The sequence below is a fragment of the Camelina sativa genome, chromosome 20, assembly GCF_030686135.1.
Source record: "Camelina sativa cultivar CO46 ecotype springtype chromosome 20, ASM3068613v1".
Taxonomy (NCBI): Eukaryota; Viridiplantae; Streptophyta; class Magnoliopsida; order Brassicales; family Brassicaceae; genus Camelina; species Camelina sativa.
The window spans coordinates 12,183,202-12,201,989 of NC_141899.1; the positions used below are offsets into that span (position 1 = coordinate 12,183,202).

Below are 18,788 nucleotides of genomic sequence, written 5' to 3' on the forward strand. Positions count from 1 at the left end.
TTTAAAAATCAAAAGAAAAAAAAGATCAGTTTCCTGATCCCTAAATTTGTTCACACATCAACCACCACGTCGGCCGAAATGAAAGACAACCAAGTTTTCAAACTATTTTGTCTCCTATTTAACTCCCAATCAACTCAATTTCTTATATATGTTCTCACCCTTTCCATCGTTTTGTTTTCTGAAATTTTCATCTTTCTCCCATAGTTACATCTCTATTATGTTGGTTAACCTCCCAAGAACATCCTTTAACAAAAAAAAAAAAAGATGTCAGTTGATCTCCCTCTACATATTTGTCATATTCACATAAATGTAACAAAGAAGCTAAACCATGGCTACTCCTTACTCAATTTCATTTCTCTTTATCTCATATTATTTTTTTCTTCTGATTTTACTTGGTTCAGGTTCAAGATCCAATGCAACTGGATTGTACTCCTTGAAAAAAAAAGCGTGAAAAAAAGAGTTCTATCTTCATAGACGTGGGAATTTTATTCCAAAGAAGTTACACGACATCCGAATTATTCTCATGGATGGATAAAAAAGGTAGACAAACCTGATTTTAAAAGTGATGGAATGATGAAAAACCAATTAAATTTTAATCAATTGTTTAGTTTTGGTTTTGTTTCAGTTAGATTTATGTTGGCCATACGAGGATATGTACGACTATGGAGATAGCATTGCCAATAGCCATCAAAATCCAAAAATGGTCACATGGTGGTTCTCTACGAATACTTCTAACTTGTATAATTCTTAATTATGGTATTAGATGAAAACGATTTCTTTAGTTTAGATTTTGTTTAAACAGATAAGACAAATCTAAGCATTGCTTGATTTGTGACAGGGAGATGGGATTTAAGCTAACAAATAACCCAATATTTGCTTCCGCATAAAGGAGAGTGCGAGTGAACTTGTGACAACCCGTCCCGTGGACCCTACTAGCCCCCCGCTAGTTGTCTTAACGGACCGTCCGTGGACCCTACTAGCCTTCCGCTAGCCGTCTCAACGGACTCCAAGCTGGCCCTGCAGGGCATCGATCCCAGTCCATCATTGTGGATATCCCAATCCACCAGTAGGTTATTGGTGCGCCAGGCGTTCCTCGAACCCTGGTCCTCACCCTTTAACAACCTTCCCACAGGACAAGTTGCCACCAATTGATCTGTAACAACCCGTCTCGGGGACCCCACTAGCCCCTCCCCACCCCCCCCCCCCCCCCGCTAGCCGTCCCAACGGACTCCAAGCTGGCCCTGCAGGACATCGATCCTAAACTATTCATCCAAATCCACCAGTAGGTTATTGGTGCGCCAGACGTTCCTCGAACCCTGGTCCCCACCCTTTAGCAACCTTCCCACAGGACAAGCTGTCACCAATTGATATTGTATAAACCCAACCCGCGGACCCCACTAGCCCCCCGCTAGCTGCCCCAACGGACCGTCCGTGGACCCTGCTAGCCCCCGCTAGCCATCCCAACGGACCCCAAGCTGGCCCTGCAGGGCATCGATCCTAACCCATCACTGTGGATGTGGATGTGGTTCAATTTTTATTGTAACAACCCGTCCCGTAGACCCCACTAGCCCCCCGCTAGCTACCCTAACAGACCGTCCTTGGACCCTGCTGGCCCCCGCTAGCCGTCCCAACGGACCCCAAGCTGGCCCTACAGGGCATCGATCCTAACCCATCACTGTGGATATCCAAATCCACCAGTAGGTTATTGGTGCGCCAGGCGTTCCTCGAACCCTGGTCCCCACCCTTTAACAACCTTCCCACAGGACAAGCTGTCACTAATTGATTATGTGACAACCCGTCCCGCAGACCCTACTAGCCCCCCCGCTAGCTGCCCCAACGGACCATCCGTGGACCCTGCTAGCCCCCCGCTAACCGTCCCAATGAAATCCAAGCTGGCCCTACATGGCATCGATTCTAACCCATCACTGTGGATATAAAAATCCACCAGTAGGTTATTGGTGCGCCAGGCATTCCTTGAACCCTGGTCCCCACCCTTTAACAACCTTCCCACAGGACAAGCTGTCACCAATTGATTATTTGGATGAATAGTTCCTATCCACCGTGAGGGGTTAGGATCGATGTCCTGCAGGACCAGCTTGGAGTCCGTTGGGATGGCTAGCGGGGGGAGGTTTTTTATATGACAACCTGTCCCGTGGACCCCACTAGCCCCCCGCTTACTGCCCCAACAGACCGTCCGTGGACCCTGCTAATCCCTCGCTAGCCGTCCCTACGGACCCCAAGCTGGCCCTGCAGGGCATCGATCATAACCCCTCACCATTGACAGAAACTATTCATCCAAATCCACCAGTAGGTTATTGGTGCGCCAGGCGTTCCTCGAACCCTGATCCCCCTCCTTTAACAACCTTCCCATAGGACAAGTTCCCACCAATTGATCTGCAACCCGGCTTATATAAAGGTAATCTCTCCTCCTCCTCTTTATTTTTCAGTTTATTGCTTTTAGTGTCTTCTCTGTTCTTTGCTCATCGCCGGAAAATTCATCGAGTTTTTCAGATCAATTCTATTCTTACTCGAAAACCATGATTCCTCCAAAATCCCCGAGTAAAGTTGTCAAACCGCTCATCCCCGGTGCTTTCGGTCCTTACCAGTCGTCTGTTCTTTCCTGGAACGACGAAGCAGAAATAAGAGGGTCGTGCGGGATCCTCTCAGAGATCGAAATCTGGTTCCCTAAAGTGCACGAGTCACCGGAAAATCCCCCTCCCGGTTATTGTTGTGTGTTTGAGTCTTTTTTCTCTGCGTGCGGATTATCCTTCCCGCTTCTCGAACTCATCATGCGGATGATGTTCGAACTGGGCTTCGCCCTTCCTCTGATGTGTCTGAATGTTGTTCGGACAGTTCTATGCCTTCAAACTCTGGCAGAACAGTCTGACTACTCATTGTCCTTGGCCGATTTTCTCCATGTCTATTCCGTCAAGACAGGTCGTACCAAAGGAACCCTCTATGTGAGTCCGCTCTCTGGGCTCAAATTTTTTGACGACCTTCCGGAGAAGGATGAGAAATGGAGAAAGTCATACTTCTTTTTCCTTGTCATAGAGCTCCCCTTGGGCTACTAGCGAGCTCGCATATTTTGAAATGGACTTCAAAAATTGGTAGCGTAGCACACTTCGCTTAATGTTAACTAATCTAATATCATTACTTCTTACCAATACTTCTTTTTTGTTTCAGCTCACTTCGAGCGAGGCCAGCTATCCGCTACATTTGCGGAATACTTTTCCCGATTCTGCAGCCAAGGCCAGAACGCATGGGATTCCTTCCCATGCAAGAGGATTTAAGAGTCCGGAGCTAGACTCAGAAGGCGCACCCTCGTTCGGTCATCCCCTCCTCTAGTTTTTGACACTTTCAACATGGACTATAGAGAGGAAAAGATCTTCAAGAGGGAGCTCAAGAATGCAGAGAAGGAGGTGAAGAGGCAGATGGCCGCTGCTCTTGCTGAAGGGAAAGCTCGCATTTCTGCTAGGAATGCTGATTCCTCCACTCCTGATGTGAGCGGGCCCCCAGCTCCCCTCCTTGATTCTTCCGAACCCTCCGTGATTGTCATCAAGGATTCTAGTGAGGAATCCCGGGAGGTAGAGGCTGCTCTTCCAGCTCCAGATAGCGGTCGTGCTGATGGGAGCTCGCAGAGGGCTGAGCAGACGAAGAAGAGGAACGAACCTGAGTCTTCTTCTTCTTCGCGCGAGAAAACCCGAGCTCGAACCAGTTCCTCGGGGGACGAGCACGGTAAATCCTGCCTGAGGGATGTAGCAGCTCCCCTCTCGGAGAAGAAATCCAGGGATGGAGACCCCGTCTCCGAAAAGAAGTCCAGGGATCCCCAGAGCGCCAAGGAATCAGGAGGTTCCTCTGTTAGTCTCCCCCCGAAGGAACAACGCCCCTCACCTCGTGGTAAGTAGGATTCCCGGGGTAATGGGTGTACATTTTTGACTTTAAAGTTGTATAACTTATCTATTTTATACAGCTCCTCCTACTTCTCCAGCAGACTTGATGAGAAGCTATGCCCGACCTGGAGTTTGTTTCCCGGCTTTTGCTGATATGTCTGAGACCAACCGTGGGAACTTCTTCTGGTTTGCACACAAAATCGTAGAGATTGGTAGTCCACTCACTCGGGTTTAATACAAACGTATATTCCTTGTTTTGACTTAACGTGCTGACTCCTACAGATGATGATCGAGTTCGACAACTCCATGGCGTCTTATAAAGACCAGTTGTTTGCCTCACCTTCGGTCTCCAAACTGACAAAGCTAAAAAACAAGGTGTCCAAGGTAGATGTCCAGGTGGCGGAGTTCACCCGATTGGAGGCAATAAATGCCAAAACTGTTGAGAAGGCCGAGCAGATTCGTTACCGGATGAATAAAGCCAAACTCCAAGTACTTGGCCTCAGAATTGCCAACAAGGATCTCAGGGGGAAGTTGAAGAAAGCGGGTGACCTTTATTGCGTGGCCTTGGAGAGCGAGAAGGCTGCCAAGAACAGGCTTCATGAGGTCGAACTTCGCAACCAGCTCTTGGAGGCTAGTAACAGTTGCAAGATGGAGAAGGTTCGGAGGGAAGAGCGCCAATCGCTGAGACTATCCCTTCGCCCCTTGATAGAGGATGTGAGAGCGCACTTCGAGGAGAGGGAGCGTCTAAACCCAGCTCTGGTCAGGGCTGCTGAGATTAAGGCAAACTGGATGCTGATCGAGGAAATCTCGAAGGGAGAGATTACTGACCTCGAAGCTGAGCTCGAATCTATCCGAGCTGATGAAGAAAAGGCTGACAGCGATGTCGCGAAGGTAACCCTCCGTGACTTTGATATTTCAGCCTTCTCCAGCCTCTTGGCGGACTCTCCCCCTAAATTGCTGTGCAGCGAGCCCCCACTGAGTATTATAATCGATGAATCTGGGACTAATATCGAGCAGATGTCGAACAAGGAACTGGAGGTTATCAGAGCTAACACTCCCAAGGCTGATGCACCCGAGGTGTCACTGTCCGAGCTTTTTCCTGACGTTCCCGAGGAGTTGACCGCGAGTGTTGTGGATCTCTGTTCGGGTTCTGATTCCCCAACTACTTCGTGAATTCTTTCTTAGGGGTTGTTTTGGGCCCACGTAGCCCCCCAGCCCCTTGTTGTTTTATTTATTTATTTTTGACTCGGTTCGAAAAGTTTTTGGTCTTGGTGACCCTCCCATAACATTTCCTGTTTTATCGGTTGACCATTTTTTGCTATATTTTGCCTGCTCCGTACTCATTTAGAAAAATGATTTTTTGATAGTCGCAAAATTAAAAAACTACTCGCTAGGGTTTACGAAGTGAAGTAATTCACCGAATAAACTTAGCGAAACAATTTCCGACGAAGAGCCATAAAATTATCTTAGAGCCGATAGAAAATTGACGAGGATTATTCTTTGGTGTAAAAGTTAATACAAAGTAAGACTTCGGTTTAAAGTTAATACGAAGTTTGCGAAATCAACACCGATCACAACTTTAGTACGGGAACTCGTTTAAATTTACGGAGTGAGACTTCGGCTCAAAGACATGAAGCGAAACTTCGGTTCAAAGATACGAAGTGGGACTTCAGTTTTAAGGGGACAAAGTGTGACTTCGGTTTTAAAGATACTAATGTCACGAAGTAAGACTTCGGTATTTTTTTGACTAATATCACGAAGTAAGACTTCGGTTTTAAAATTACGAAGTGAAACTTCGGTTTAAACAAATGTCACGAAGTAAGACTTCGGTACTTAAAATTTAATGAAGTGAAACTTCGGTTTTAAAATTACGAAGTGAAGATTTAAACAAATGTCACGAGTAAGACTTTGGTATTCAAATTTTTACGAAGTAAGACTTCGGCTCTTAGTGGCTGTGCGAAGTAACGCAAAAAGTTTATAGAAAAATTTTAGTTTTATTAAATGCGGATAGCTGGACCCGAAGTGGGCTGCCTACGTACCATTTTGGGATCAAGCCAATCAAAGTTCGATACAATGTTTAAAGATATAAAGATTTCCATGACCTCGGAACTGGTTCCCCGTTTGAATCTTCCAGTCTATAAATGCCATTTCGGACTTTGCAGGTGATCTTATATGGACCTTCCCAATTGATTCCCAATTTTCCTACATTGTTCTCTTCGGTGTTTTCATGGACCTTCCGAAGGACTAGATCGCCAACTGCCAAAGGCCTACTTCGGATCTTGGAATTATAATAGCGGGCAACGGCATTCTGGTAATTCTGCATCCGAACTAAAGCTCGGTCCCGACGCTCATTTATGATATCGAGGGTATCCTGTAGAAATTCCTCATTCTCCACGGCTCGGAGTGGGTTTAGCGTAGAACGGACTCCGGGTACTTCTATGTAAGCTGGGATTATAGCATCGACTCCGTAAACCAAGGAAAAATGTGTTTCGTTAGTGGCTCGGAGAGGTGTTGTTTGGATTGCCCAAAGAACTCCTTGTAGCTCGTCTGGCCAGCACCCTTTGCGAGAACCGAGCAGTTTCTTTAAGTTAGCTAATATGAATTTGTTCATTGCCTCGGCTTGCCCATTACCTTGTGGGTAATGAGGAGTTCACTTGCTGAGTCAAATTTTCCATTTGGCACAAAAGCCTTCGAACTGCGAGCAGATGAACTGCGAGCCATTGTCTGTGACGATTTCATGAGGAACGTTGTACCAGTAGATTATGCTTTTCAACACGAACTTCTCTACTTCCTCACTTGTCACTTTCGCGTAGGCCGCTGCGTCCAGCCATTTGGAGAAATAATCAGTAAGAGCTAGTACGTACTGAACTCCTCCCGGTCCCCGATGTAAAGGGCCAATGATATCCATAGACCACCTCATGAATGGATAAGGTGCAGACACCGAGGACAGGAGCTCGGTAGGCTGATGGATTGACAGAGCATGCTTTTGACACTTCTCGCAGGTTCGAGAATATTCCTCGCAGTCGGCTATCATAGTAGGCCAGAAATACCCTTGTCTCTTGATTTTGAAGGCCAGCGTCCGCCCTCCGGAGTGATTTCCATTGGGACCGTGATGAACAGCCCGCATTAATGCCGCAGGCTCCTCACCAGCGACACACGTTAGATAAGGACCAGCTACACTTCGGCGTAGGAGTACTCCGCTATAGATGCAATACTGCGCACTGACAAACGTTGAATGATGGATTGCTTATCCTAAACATTTAAACTCTTAATCCTAAACTATGACCACATGGATTGCTTATCATGGATTCAGTAATATGGTTTTACTACTGAACAAAGATAGTCTAACCTGAGGAAAGTATTCCCCTTTTAAAATAATAATTTCACAAATCATAACTGAATCAGCAACCCAAATTGCAAATTCTCAAACTCCCACCAAATTACATCCACCAAAAACACCTAAAATCCAAAATTAAACTTTCTACATCTGAAAAGCATCATTCACTTATTGTTCAAATCAAACATCAATCTAATTATAGTTTGAAGATGAGAGATAAAGAGAGGATGGATAAGAAAATTGAAAAATGAAAGTGTATGAGATAAAAGAGAGACACGAGGATGGAGAAGAAAGGGTTGAGTTTGATAATGAGAGAAAGAAAGAGATAGATACAATTAGAGAAGCCATGGAAGGAGAAGAAATTAGAGGCTATTGGTGTTTTGATAGAGTGAGCAAAGGAGAGAGAAAATATTAGAAAGATAGAGATAATAGAGGAAGAAAGAAAGATCTTAGATGTATTGTTGTTAATAAAATTTAAGTTAAGATGGTAGCATAGTCAATAAACATATAAAAAGTATATCAATAGTTGAAAGTGAATGTAGGTGATATTACTTTGTAGAAAAGTGGGTGTTTATGCAAAATTCTTTTTTTTTTTTTTTTTTTTTTTTTGACAACTGGTGATTTAGGCATTTGTGATGGCAAAACTTTCATTTTAGGTATTTTTGTCCATATTTACAAAAATGAGCATTTTTTAGGGTAAAAAGACTAAACTGTCCTTGGTGGAGCTTTGCTTTTTTTTGCTTAGAATTTCTAATCGATTCAGTCAAAATTAAAACATGTAAAAAATATGTTTACAATATAAGAAATTTACATATTGTTTCACGTTTTAACACGAGTAGAAGAAAGAGAGAGAGAGAGAGTTGTTGACTTCTTCTTCCAGAAGTTCTCTGTCTTTGCAACCAGCTCATCGATGTCACACATGATGTGAAAGTCAAATTACCTCATGAACACAGTGGACAGCTAGGATGCTCTCTTTTGCTGGTAGACTTCAGCTCATTGGCTCAGTCTTGTTTAGTCTAACCAATTTCTGGATTTCAGCGTTTAGGCTCCCTAAATCCTGCATTCGGGAGATTGATCGGCTATGTTCAGCTTTTCTGTGGTCTGGACCTTCTTTGAATGCAAAGAAAACTAAAGTGGCTTGGTCTGATGTTTGTTTGCCAAAGAGTGAAGGAGGTTTGGGGCTAAGATCAATCGCGGAAGCAAATAAAGTGAGCATGCTTAAACTTATTTGGAGAATTTCTTCGGCTAGAGGCTCTTTATGGGTTGATTGGGTGAAGAGGTCTCTTATTCGTAGTGGTTCGTTCTGGGCAGAAAAGGATAACACAACGTGTGGTTCATGGATTTGGCGGAAACTTTTGAAATACAGGAGCCTAGCAAAGCAGTTCATTAAGATGGAAGTGCATAATGGTGAATCAACCTCTTTTTGGTTTGATAACTGGTGTTAACTGGGATGTTTACATGATGTATTGGGGGACAGAGGTTTTATTGATCTCGGAATCTCAAAGACAAGCACCATGGCTGAAGTACTGACTAGGCAGCGGAGACGGTGACATAGGCTCTCCCTACTTAATATTGTAGAGGACGAGATAGAGAAACTGCAGCTTCATCACTCTTGTGAGATGCAGGATGTACCGCTCTGGAAGGGAAAAAATGACTCTTACCGAACCAGCTTCACTACCAAGGAAACTTGGTCACACATCCATGTCTCTCGCCCTCAGCTCGCTGAATACAGAGTGATATGGTTCACACAAGCCACTCCTAAGTATGCTTTTCTTACTTGGCTGATTTTCAAGAACAGAGTTGCAACAGGGGAAAAACTGTAGCAATAGTCTCCACAGGCTAACGCAAGCTGTATCTTCTGCAATCACCCGTTAGAGACAAGAGATCACCTTTTCTTTCAATGCTCTTATTCACAGTTAGTGTGGGAAGGGTTAGTGAAACAGCTCCTCGCAGATAAATACACAAGTCACTGGCAAGATGTTCTTTCTCTTCTTGCGGGTAATACTCTTGATAAAACGTTAAGATTCATCCTGGGTTATGCTTTTCAAACTACCATCTACCTACTTTGGAGAGAAAGGAATGGAAGAATACACGGTGAACACCCACTAACGGCAGAACACCTGATTAAGCAGATCGACAAGTACGTCCGCAACCGGCTAAGCACACTTAAAGGAGGTCAAAGCACATCCATTCAAGTTTGGTTTCAAGCTAGATTCTGCTGAATGATTTATTTTCAACCTGTTTTAAAGCATTTTACCACATACACTTTGTAAAACGTTTATTTTTCTTTTGAATATAATTTAACATTAAATTCAAAAAAAAAAAAATTACCTCATGAACATGCTCCTTGCAGTGTTTACACCTGAAGAAGGATAAATATAGATGACCAAGTGATAAAGATTAAGATCAAACACTAACAGAATAATGTTAAATCAGACATCTTTGTGCAAAAATAACAAACGCAAAAGCCAACATTTTAAAAGCAAATAACAATGTTTACCATAGATCAAACCGTTCAGATTACAAAAGTGCAACAATACCATGAGGTGTAGAAGTTAATGACTATGAATACCGTTCAGATTACAAATACCATGAGGTGTAGAAGTTAATAACAAGGAATAGTCCTATATTTACAATACCTTTGAGAAAAAATGCTAATTAACTCGTAAATATATGTTCTCTAAAGCCAAGAATAGTAGGTGCTCGTACTCTTTGGTCTTTATTGAACTCTTCGAGCAAGTTCCTCATTTTCAGTGCTTCTTAAGTACTATCATTCTATCAACAAGGAATAGTGCACTATGTTTATGTTGTGGAAACTCCCGTTTCGGGAAAATTAGGTCACCTGGTTCATGTCAATAGACTGGAGAGCTTCTCCTCTTGTAAAAATGAGAGCGTTGTTCTGATTTTCGGATTTCCCTTTTCCTATTTTTGCTGGACCAGGCAATAATATCCGATATATTTCCATTAAAAAGTAACAGATTCAAAGTTCAAAATCCGGGGGTTTTCAAATAGATCATATTTTTTAGCTACCCTGTTAAGATTTCAAACAGTAAAACTACCTTCTCACAATTCCCAACAGCCTTGATATATAAGCGCCGAGTAGAACAGTTTTCCTTCTAAGGGTTTCTCAACCTCATCAATGTATGCTACACGGAGAGAGGGATTGCTGCAGCATTGGATATGAAAAATGAGCCTCACCAGGGAACTTAATCATTAGGTCCTTCGCTCTCCTGTCTCCATTTCACTTCTGATTTCCATAGTTCTGCAGGTAACAACATAAGTATATTTGCGGTCTACTAGTGCCTCTTAACTTTCTTTTCTTGCTCTCTGAAAGAATTTGTATTCTGCTAATATTTCTGCAAACACAACAAATGTTATAAGAACTTAACACATTGACCGACATTGCTTCAGTATTTTTGGTTGTAGAGTGTAAGAATAGCATAATACAGTCAGTTGAGAACAGTTGTGTTTCACCTGTAACTGATTTTAGTTTAACAAAAGTCAAGTAATCACGTCTGACCTGTTTCAGTGGCCATGTCAACAAAATTCTGAAGCTTGAGTGCCCGCCTATAATACATCATTCCTCTAACTGCAGGATACAAAAAAAGCTGTAAGTAACAAAAGACCATTTGTTGAATATAAGTAGGAGGGGATGGTATAAATTACCTGTTCTAAACAAAGTTTGTCCCCTTAAAGAAACCCAATGGCGAAGCTGCAATATATTTTCTTCACTCTTGAAAAAATCTTTTTCATCATTACAATTTACAACCAAGCCGCTCCAAGAAATAAGTCCACTCATCTGAAAAGGTGGGGCATATCAGATTACTGAAAGCATTGAGAAGTAACTAAATCCATCAACAAGGGCTCATCATAAGACATACCTGGGAAGTTCTTCTGCAAATAGTATACTGTATAATTCAGATATCGAACTGACTTGATTTTATTGAACTCCCAAACTTGGGTATTTATACAAAATACAATAAGCTTTAAGATAAACATAAATAACATAAACTTAGGCTAAAGCCTTATCTCAATAACTTAGAAGCCTTATCACAATATATGAGAAGTTATCCGCAATACTCCCCCTCACGTTGGAGTGTGTAAGTCATGAACACCCAACTTGGACAAAAGATAATGAAACTGATCCCGCCCCAACGCCTTAGTGAAGATATCTGCAAGTTGCTCATCAGTCCGCACATGTTGTAAAGTGATAATGCCGTCACGATAAGAATCCCGCACAGCATGACAATCATTTTCTATATGCTTAGTCCGCTCATGGAAAACCGGATTAGTAGCAATGTGAATAGCAGCTTTGCTATCGCAGAACAGACGAGCAGGTGAAGAGAGTTCGACACCCAAACCTTTTAACAACTTACGCAACCATTTTATTTCTTTCAAGGCAACCGACATAGCCCTGTACTCGGCCTCAGCAGATGAATGAGAGACAGTGTCCTGCTTCTTAGTCTTCTAGGAAATAGGAGAATCACCCAAGAAGACCACATAAGCACTGAGTGAACGTCGAGATATCGGACAGGAAGACCAATCAGAGTCACAATAAACAGTCAGTGTCAAATCCTTATCAGCCGTGAGAAGAATTCCCTGAGCAGGTACACCTTTAAGAAAACAGACAACACGCAAAGCAGCTTCCCAATGTGCCTCACGCGGAGACTTCATAAATTGAGCCAAAACATGAACCGAATAACAGAGCTCAGGACGAGTATGAAGAAGATATAGCAAACGACCAACAAGACGTCGATAGGGCTTAGGATCAAGAAGTAGAGGACCATCATCTTTACCCAGCCCATGGTTTTGTTCAAGAGGCGTGAAAGCAAGACGAGAACCAACATAAGCATTGTCAGAGACGATATCCATAGCATACTTTTGTTGAGAAAGAAAGATACCGTCGGAAGCACGACTGACTTCAATACCGAGAAAGTATTTGAGTTTACCTAAATCTTTCATGGAAAAACAGCGACTCAAGTAGTCCTTAAAACTTTGAATCATGGAGCCATTATTCCCACATATGACAAGATCATTGACGTAAACCAAAACATGAAGCTCAACACAATCACGAGAATACGAGAACAACGAGTAATCATCATATGACTGCACAAAGCCAAAACGAAGCAACGAATCAGAGAGCTTTTTAAACCAAAACCGAGGAGCCTGCTTTAAACCATAAAGAGACTTCCAAAGACGACATACTTTGCCAGGGTGAGTGTGACGAAAACCTGGAGGAAGCTTTATGTAGACCTCTTCATCAAGATCACCATGGAGAAAAGCATTATTAACATCCATTTGATACACTTCCCATTGATTAGCAGCCACCAAACGTAAGAGAGTTCGAACTGTGGTCATGCGAACAACAGGAGCAAACGTATCATGATAATCTTCTCCCTCAACCTGATTATTACCAAGAGCCACCAGCCTAGCCTTATAGCGTTCTATCGAACCATCCGCATTATACTTAGTTTTGTAGACCCATTGACAACCAATTGCAACTTTATTGGGAGGCAGATCAACAACATCCCAAGTTCTGTGAATCTCAAGCGCATCTACCTCCTTTGTCATAGCATTATTCCAGACTTGAAGACGAATAGCTTCTTTAAAGTGCCTTGGTTCGACATTGGAGACAATAGTGGCCAAGTAAACCCGATGACCTGCGGAGAAGTTATCATCGGAGATAGAAACAGTCAAAGGAGACAAAGTCACACCTGGAACCGAAGACAAGGAATGAGAAGAAGCAGCAGGAAGAGCGTGATCGGGAAAGTGTGTACTAACAACATTGTAGAGAACATAGTCATGTAGACAAACTGACGGAGTAGTCTGACGTGTACTTTTACGATTCTGAGATTGAGTCTGCAACTGAGTGGATGACAACGACGAACAGAGTCCAAAACTGGAACAGGTTGAGTGACAACAGTGCTAGGCGGATTAGGAATAGAGGCAGAAACAGAGGAGTCAGGTGGTGTAGAAACAGGGGAATTAAGACTCCCCCTGTCTACAGCAGTCTCGGTGACAGAAGAACTCCCCCTGTCTGCAACAGCCTCTAGGACAGAAGAACTCCCCCTGTCTACAGCAACCGAGTCAGAAGCAATCAACCAGTCATCATCAAGAGGAACATGCGAAGAAATGACAGGAGTGACAGATTGTGCAGCGGAGTAAGGAAAGGAGTCCTCACAGAAGACAACATCACGAGAAACAACGAACTCATTGCGCTCCATGTCATAAACCTTCCAACCCTTTTTACCAAAAGGATATCCAACAAAAACACATACCCGACTTCGTTCCCCAAACTTGTCCTTGTCGCGAGAAACACGATGAGTATAGCAAGCACATCCGAAAACACGAAGCAAGGAATAGTCCGGCTTACAACCATACAGAAGCTCATACGGAGTTCGACCTTGATGGATAGAAGACGGTGTGCGATTGATCAAGTAAGCAGCTGTCAAAACCGACTCTCCCCAAAACTTGATTGGTAAAGAAGCCTGAAAAAGCAACGCTCGAGAAACATTAAGAATATGCCTATGTTTACGCTCAACCCTCCCATTTTGTTGTGGAGTGCCAACGCATGAGGTGTGATGCACAATTCCATTCTCGCGAAAGTAAGAAGACAAACACATGAACTCGGTACCATTATCGGAACGAACAGTCTTAACCATCTTACTGAATTGTTTCTCAGCATACTTGACAAAATTAGCAAGAACACAACGAACCTCGGATTTCTCAAGTAATAAATAAGTCCACACTGCTCTAGAATAGTCATCGACAATTGTTAGAAAGTAAACTGCACCACATGAGGCAGGGACACGATAAGGACCCCAAACATCACAATGAATTAAAGTGAAACACTCTTGAGTTTTATTAAGACTTTCTGGAAACACTTCTCGTGTTTGTTTTGCATGGAAACATACATCACACGAGTCAGAACCAACAGCGGAAGAACATTGAGAAAACAAATGTAGAGAAGAAAGCACTGAAAAACTTGGATGTCCTAAACGTCGATGCCACAAAGCTTTATCAAGGGAAACCGTAGCTGCATGAACCTTCGTTGAGACCACATCCGTAAGATAGTACACACCGTCACGCTCTTCACCGCTTCCAATCAGGGTCCTCGAAAAACGGTCCTGTAGGAAGCAAATTGTATCAGTGAAAGTAGCTACACACTTGGTTTGTTTCAAAATTTGAGAAACAGAAATCAAAGTGCAGTTTAATGAAGGCACAAAGAGGACGTTTGTCAACGAGACTCTGTCCGTGAGTAACAAAACACCCACACTCGTAGCAAACGTATTGCTACCATCGGCAAAACCAACCGAACACGACGGAATGGACACAACATTGATCAACAAGGACAGTCTCCCAGTCATATGGTGAGACGCACCTGTGTCCAAAATAATATCACTAAGTTCAAGCTTACCAGACAGTTTATCGGAACCACTGTTGCCTGATTTTTCTTGAATCATCTGAGTCAAAACTTTCAACTGCTCAGATGTAAAAGCAGGAAAAACAGAGGAATTGGAACTAGTCGCATGAGCAGTCACAGGCTGCCCTCGTTCACGTCCTCCACCAGAAGATACGGAACCACGACCTCCTCTTCCTCGACCAGAAGAACCATGACCACTTGTATTGCCTCGCTCATTACGATCCATCCACCAATCTGGAAAACCAACGAGTTGCCAACAATCCTTATGTTCATGCCCGGTATGACCACAGTGAGCACAGGAACGTCCCTTTCCAAGTAAGGAACTGGTATGATCGGTTCGCAGCAAAGAAGAATCGCCACGAGAAATCTGCTCATGATTGTCACTACGGGCCAAGAAACCAACAGCCTCGTGATTTTGTTGCTGAAGTCGAGCAGAGGACATTCTTTGCTCTTCACGAATTACTTTAGAGTATGCGATGGCAAGACTGGGAAGAGGATCCATACTAATGAGAGTAGTGCAGAGTCCACCAAATCTTGAATCATCGAGACCCATCACAAACTGATGAAGCTTTTCTTCATCTCTCTCTGTCATGATTGCTGACAAAGTAACTCCACAGGAGCAAACAGGACTCACACGATAGTTCTTCAGTTCGTCCCAAAGATTACACAATCTTCCATAGTATTCCATAACGGTTTGACCATCTTGCCTACACGAAGCAAGTTTAGCCTTGATTTGGTGAACACGCACCTTGTTACCAACAGAGAACCGGTGTTGCAGTTCTTCCCACAAGTCTTGTGCACTAGAAACAAAAGTCACAGTTGATTTCAGTTTTGGTTCAATCGATGAACGAATCCATCCAATGATCATAGAATTAACTGTTTTCCAGTTTTCAAGATCAGGACTATCTGCAGAAGGTCTGGGAATAGTTCCGCTGATGAACCCTGTCTTGCGCTTGGCTTGAAGAGCATTCAGCATCTCTTCAGACCACTGGATATAATTATCTTCAGTTAACAGAACTGAAGTAATCATAGCACCAGGATTGTCTGAACTAGACAAGGTGTACGGAGAGATCACCGACTTAGCATCGGACTGAGCAACCAGAACTCCGGCGGAACCAGGAGGAATGATAGATTCATTGTCAACCATAGTTTTCTTGTCACGCAAGAAAGCACAAAACAGAGAAAAGAAATTTGAAAAGAACAGAGAATCGAAACAATCGACCAGAACAAAGAAACTTTTAGATCAATTCTAGCTCTGATACCATGTAGAATTCAGATATCAAACTGACTTGATTTTATTGAACTCCCAAACTTGGGTATTTATACAAAATACAATAAGGTTTAAGATAAACATAAATAACATAAACTTAGGCTAAAGCCTTATCTCAATAACTTAGAAGCCTTATCACAATATATGAGAAGTTATCCGCAATATATACCATCTTCATTTTCTGTTTCCAGGTCATTCATAGAGTAGACAGTTTCCTCACTATAGTACGGAGTTAGAACGCTGTAGATACAAAAATAAAACTGTAAAGGGAAGAGCTCTTCTCTGCAGTATTTGATTCATAATAGTTTCATAGTATCAACTACGTAGATTGTATATTTTACGTTCATTCAATCCTAAAGAAAAGAAAAACATGAAAAAAACTGGAACAGATGGATTCCTAGTAGGCTAGTAAAGAAATATAATGTATCATTTAGGAAGCATAGATTATGTTATCAAATGGTGATAAACAGAGCACAGACCTGAAGGAGAGCATATACTTGACAGGCGGAGCTCTAGGCATATCCATGTATAATGAATTTGTGAAGAAGGCAATACTTCATCGCGCTTCAAGGTTTTTCGGAACATCCATTGTAGATTCTTTGATTGTTAAAGAGTAAATGAAGACGGCTTATCCTACAACGAAAAATTAAATCATAGAGTTGAAAATGGTTTTCAGAATGCACAGAGTATCCCAGAGGATTAGCCTTATATCATGTTTTTTGATTTAATACCTGTTCATCGTATTGAGCTGGTCCCATTGGAGGAAACTTTATAGCAGGCTCTGCATTAATATCAGCAAAAAGTTGCCCTTCACTGGAAAAGTGGATTCCAACAACATATCAACAAAATTTGGAATCTTAGTAAGTGAACAACATCCTTAGTAAGGAGCCATTTTGAATTTTGTTGATATGTTGCTGCAATCCACTTTTCCTGTAGAAAGTACTTAAATCCAAATTTGCAACAGAAAAGTGTATACCTGAAAGTTGAAAATCACAAGTTTAGAGCGATTAACAGCTAAACGAAGACAAATCAACCCTAACAGAGAAGAAATCTCAACCAAAAAAAATCAAAAACCCAAAGAAATCAACAACAACAGCCAAAAAAAATGCAGAAAATAAACGAGTTTAGAGCTTTTCGTAGCACTAACAAAGAAGAAATCTAAAAAAAAAATCTCAAAAAACCCAAGCAAATCAAGAGTGATTGAACATGGAAGGTAGAAATCGAAGATCCTAACAAGATACATCAAACGATTTCAACTGTAAAAAATCATATACCTAGTCGTTCGTTCGTGGTGGAAGTGAAGAAAAGGAAAGGGTCTGATTTTTTTTTTTGGTTAGGTTGTTCCCTAAGGGTTTGAATGGTAACTGCGGTTAGAGCGGCCAAATCCGCCTACGGTGGACCGCTCCATTTTTAGGGCGGACTACAGACCGTTGCAGACCAACTCTATTTGTATGCAAAAATGGTCCGCAGTTAGTCCGCAGCGGTCTTGTCTCTGCTTTGTTTGGACGGCACCACTGCAGACTACATTTGCTGAATGGTAAATAAAAAATGGTTCAGTCCGCAGACGGATTTGTCCACCCCAACCACTGCAACCATTCACACCCTAAAACTTCACACACCCCCGAAGCAGACAAGAGTATTATTAATATACTTTTAGGAAAAATCACATTTTAAACATTTAAAGTGTCGCTGAGTAGTAATTTAAACCTTAAGATTTTTTCACTAACACTATAAATCTTTAAAATAATTTCACTAACACTTTAAATCTTAAAACTAACTTTCCTGTTTGCACCGCCATGAAAGATGATGGAACAATAGTAATATCCATCACAAGAAAATAGTTAAACTATGCTGATTTGATTTAAATACTTGTTTAATTAGTTTAATTTAATTTAATTATATATTACGATTGATAAAAAAAGTTTAAAATAATTAGAATAATTGGATGTTTAAAAAAGTTTAAAATATTTTGAGGAGCTGTTTAAACGATCGGATGTAAGTGGTATTACAGACATACTACAGGAGATTTCACCTATAATTACAGATGGTATGAACAGGAGTCTAATTAGGGAAATTACGGAGGCGGAGGTTCGGAAAACCTTATTTGCTATGCATCCGGAGAAATCTCCAGGTCCTGATGGTATGACGGCTTTATTTTTTCAATGATTCTGGCCCTCTTTAAAAGGAGATCTCGTGGCTTTGGTTAAAGAATTTTTAAGAACGGGTGGATTTGATCCTCGCCTTAATGAGACGAATATTTGTCTCATCCCTAAGGTGGAGCGACCGCAACGTATGACGGAATTTAAGCCAATTAGTCTCTGTAATGTGAGCTATAAGATTATCTCAAAAGTTTTATGTTTCAGGTTAAAGCGGTTTTTACCGTCTCTTGTTTCAGAAATGCTATCGGCCTTTGTTTCAGGTCGGCTGATCACTGATAATATTCTAGTTGCCCAAAAAATGTTTCATGGGTTAAATACTAACCAACGCTGCAAATCAGAGTTTATGGCATTCAACACGGATATGAGTAAAGCGTATGACCGTGTAGAATGAGATTTTCTGGAGGCGGTTATGACCAAATTGGGTTTTCATAGGCGGTGGATTGCATGGATTATGTGGTGTGTTTCTTCGGTTTCATATCAAGTTCTTCTAAATGGTCAACCTCGGGGATCCATCTTACCTAAGAGGGGTTTACGGCAGGGCGACCCTCTTTCCCCCTATTTGTTTATTCTTTGTACAGAGGTTCTGATTGCGAATATTAAAAAGGCTGAACGGGAGAAGAGACTTACGGGAATATCGATTGCTCGGGATTGCCCTTCGATCTCGCATTTGTTGTTTGCGGATGATAATCTGTTCTTTTGTAAGGCAGAG

General features: G+C 42.1%; 1 protein-coding gene across 1 annotated transcript; it reads right to left on the reverse strand.

Annotated features, from left to right (window-relative positions):
- Nucleotides 1–5,967: 5,967 nt before the first annotated feature.
- On the reverse strand, nucleotides 5,968–6,501 carry LOC147918760 (uncharacterized). Its single transcript, XM_087503687.1, has one exon. It carries the CDS (start codon nucleotides 6,499–6,501, stop codon nucleotides 5,968–5,970), a length of 534 nt encoding a protein of 177 aa, XP_087359813.1.
- Between the last annotated feature and the right edge of the window lie 12,287 nt (nucleotides 6,502–18,788).

What these genes read in the sequence shown, in the direction of transcription:
- LOC147918760 (XM_087503687.1), bottom strand. Translation starts at nt 6,501, where the DNA reads ATGAACAAATTCATATTAGCTAACTTAAAGAAACTGCTCGGTTCTCGC.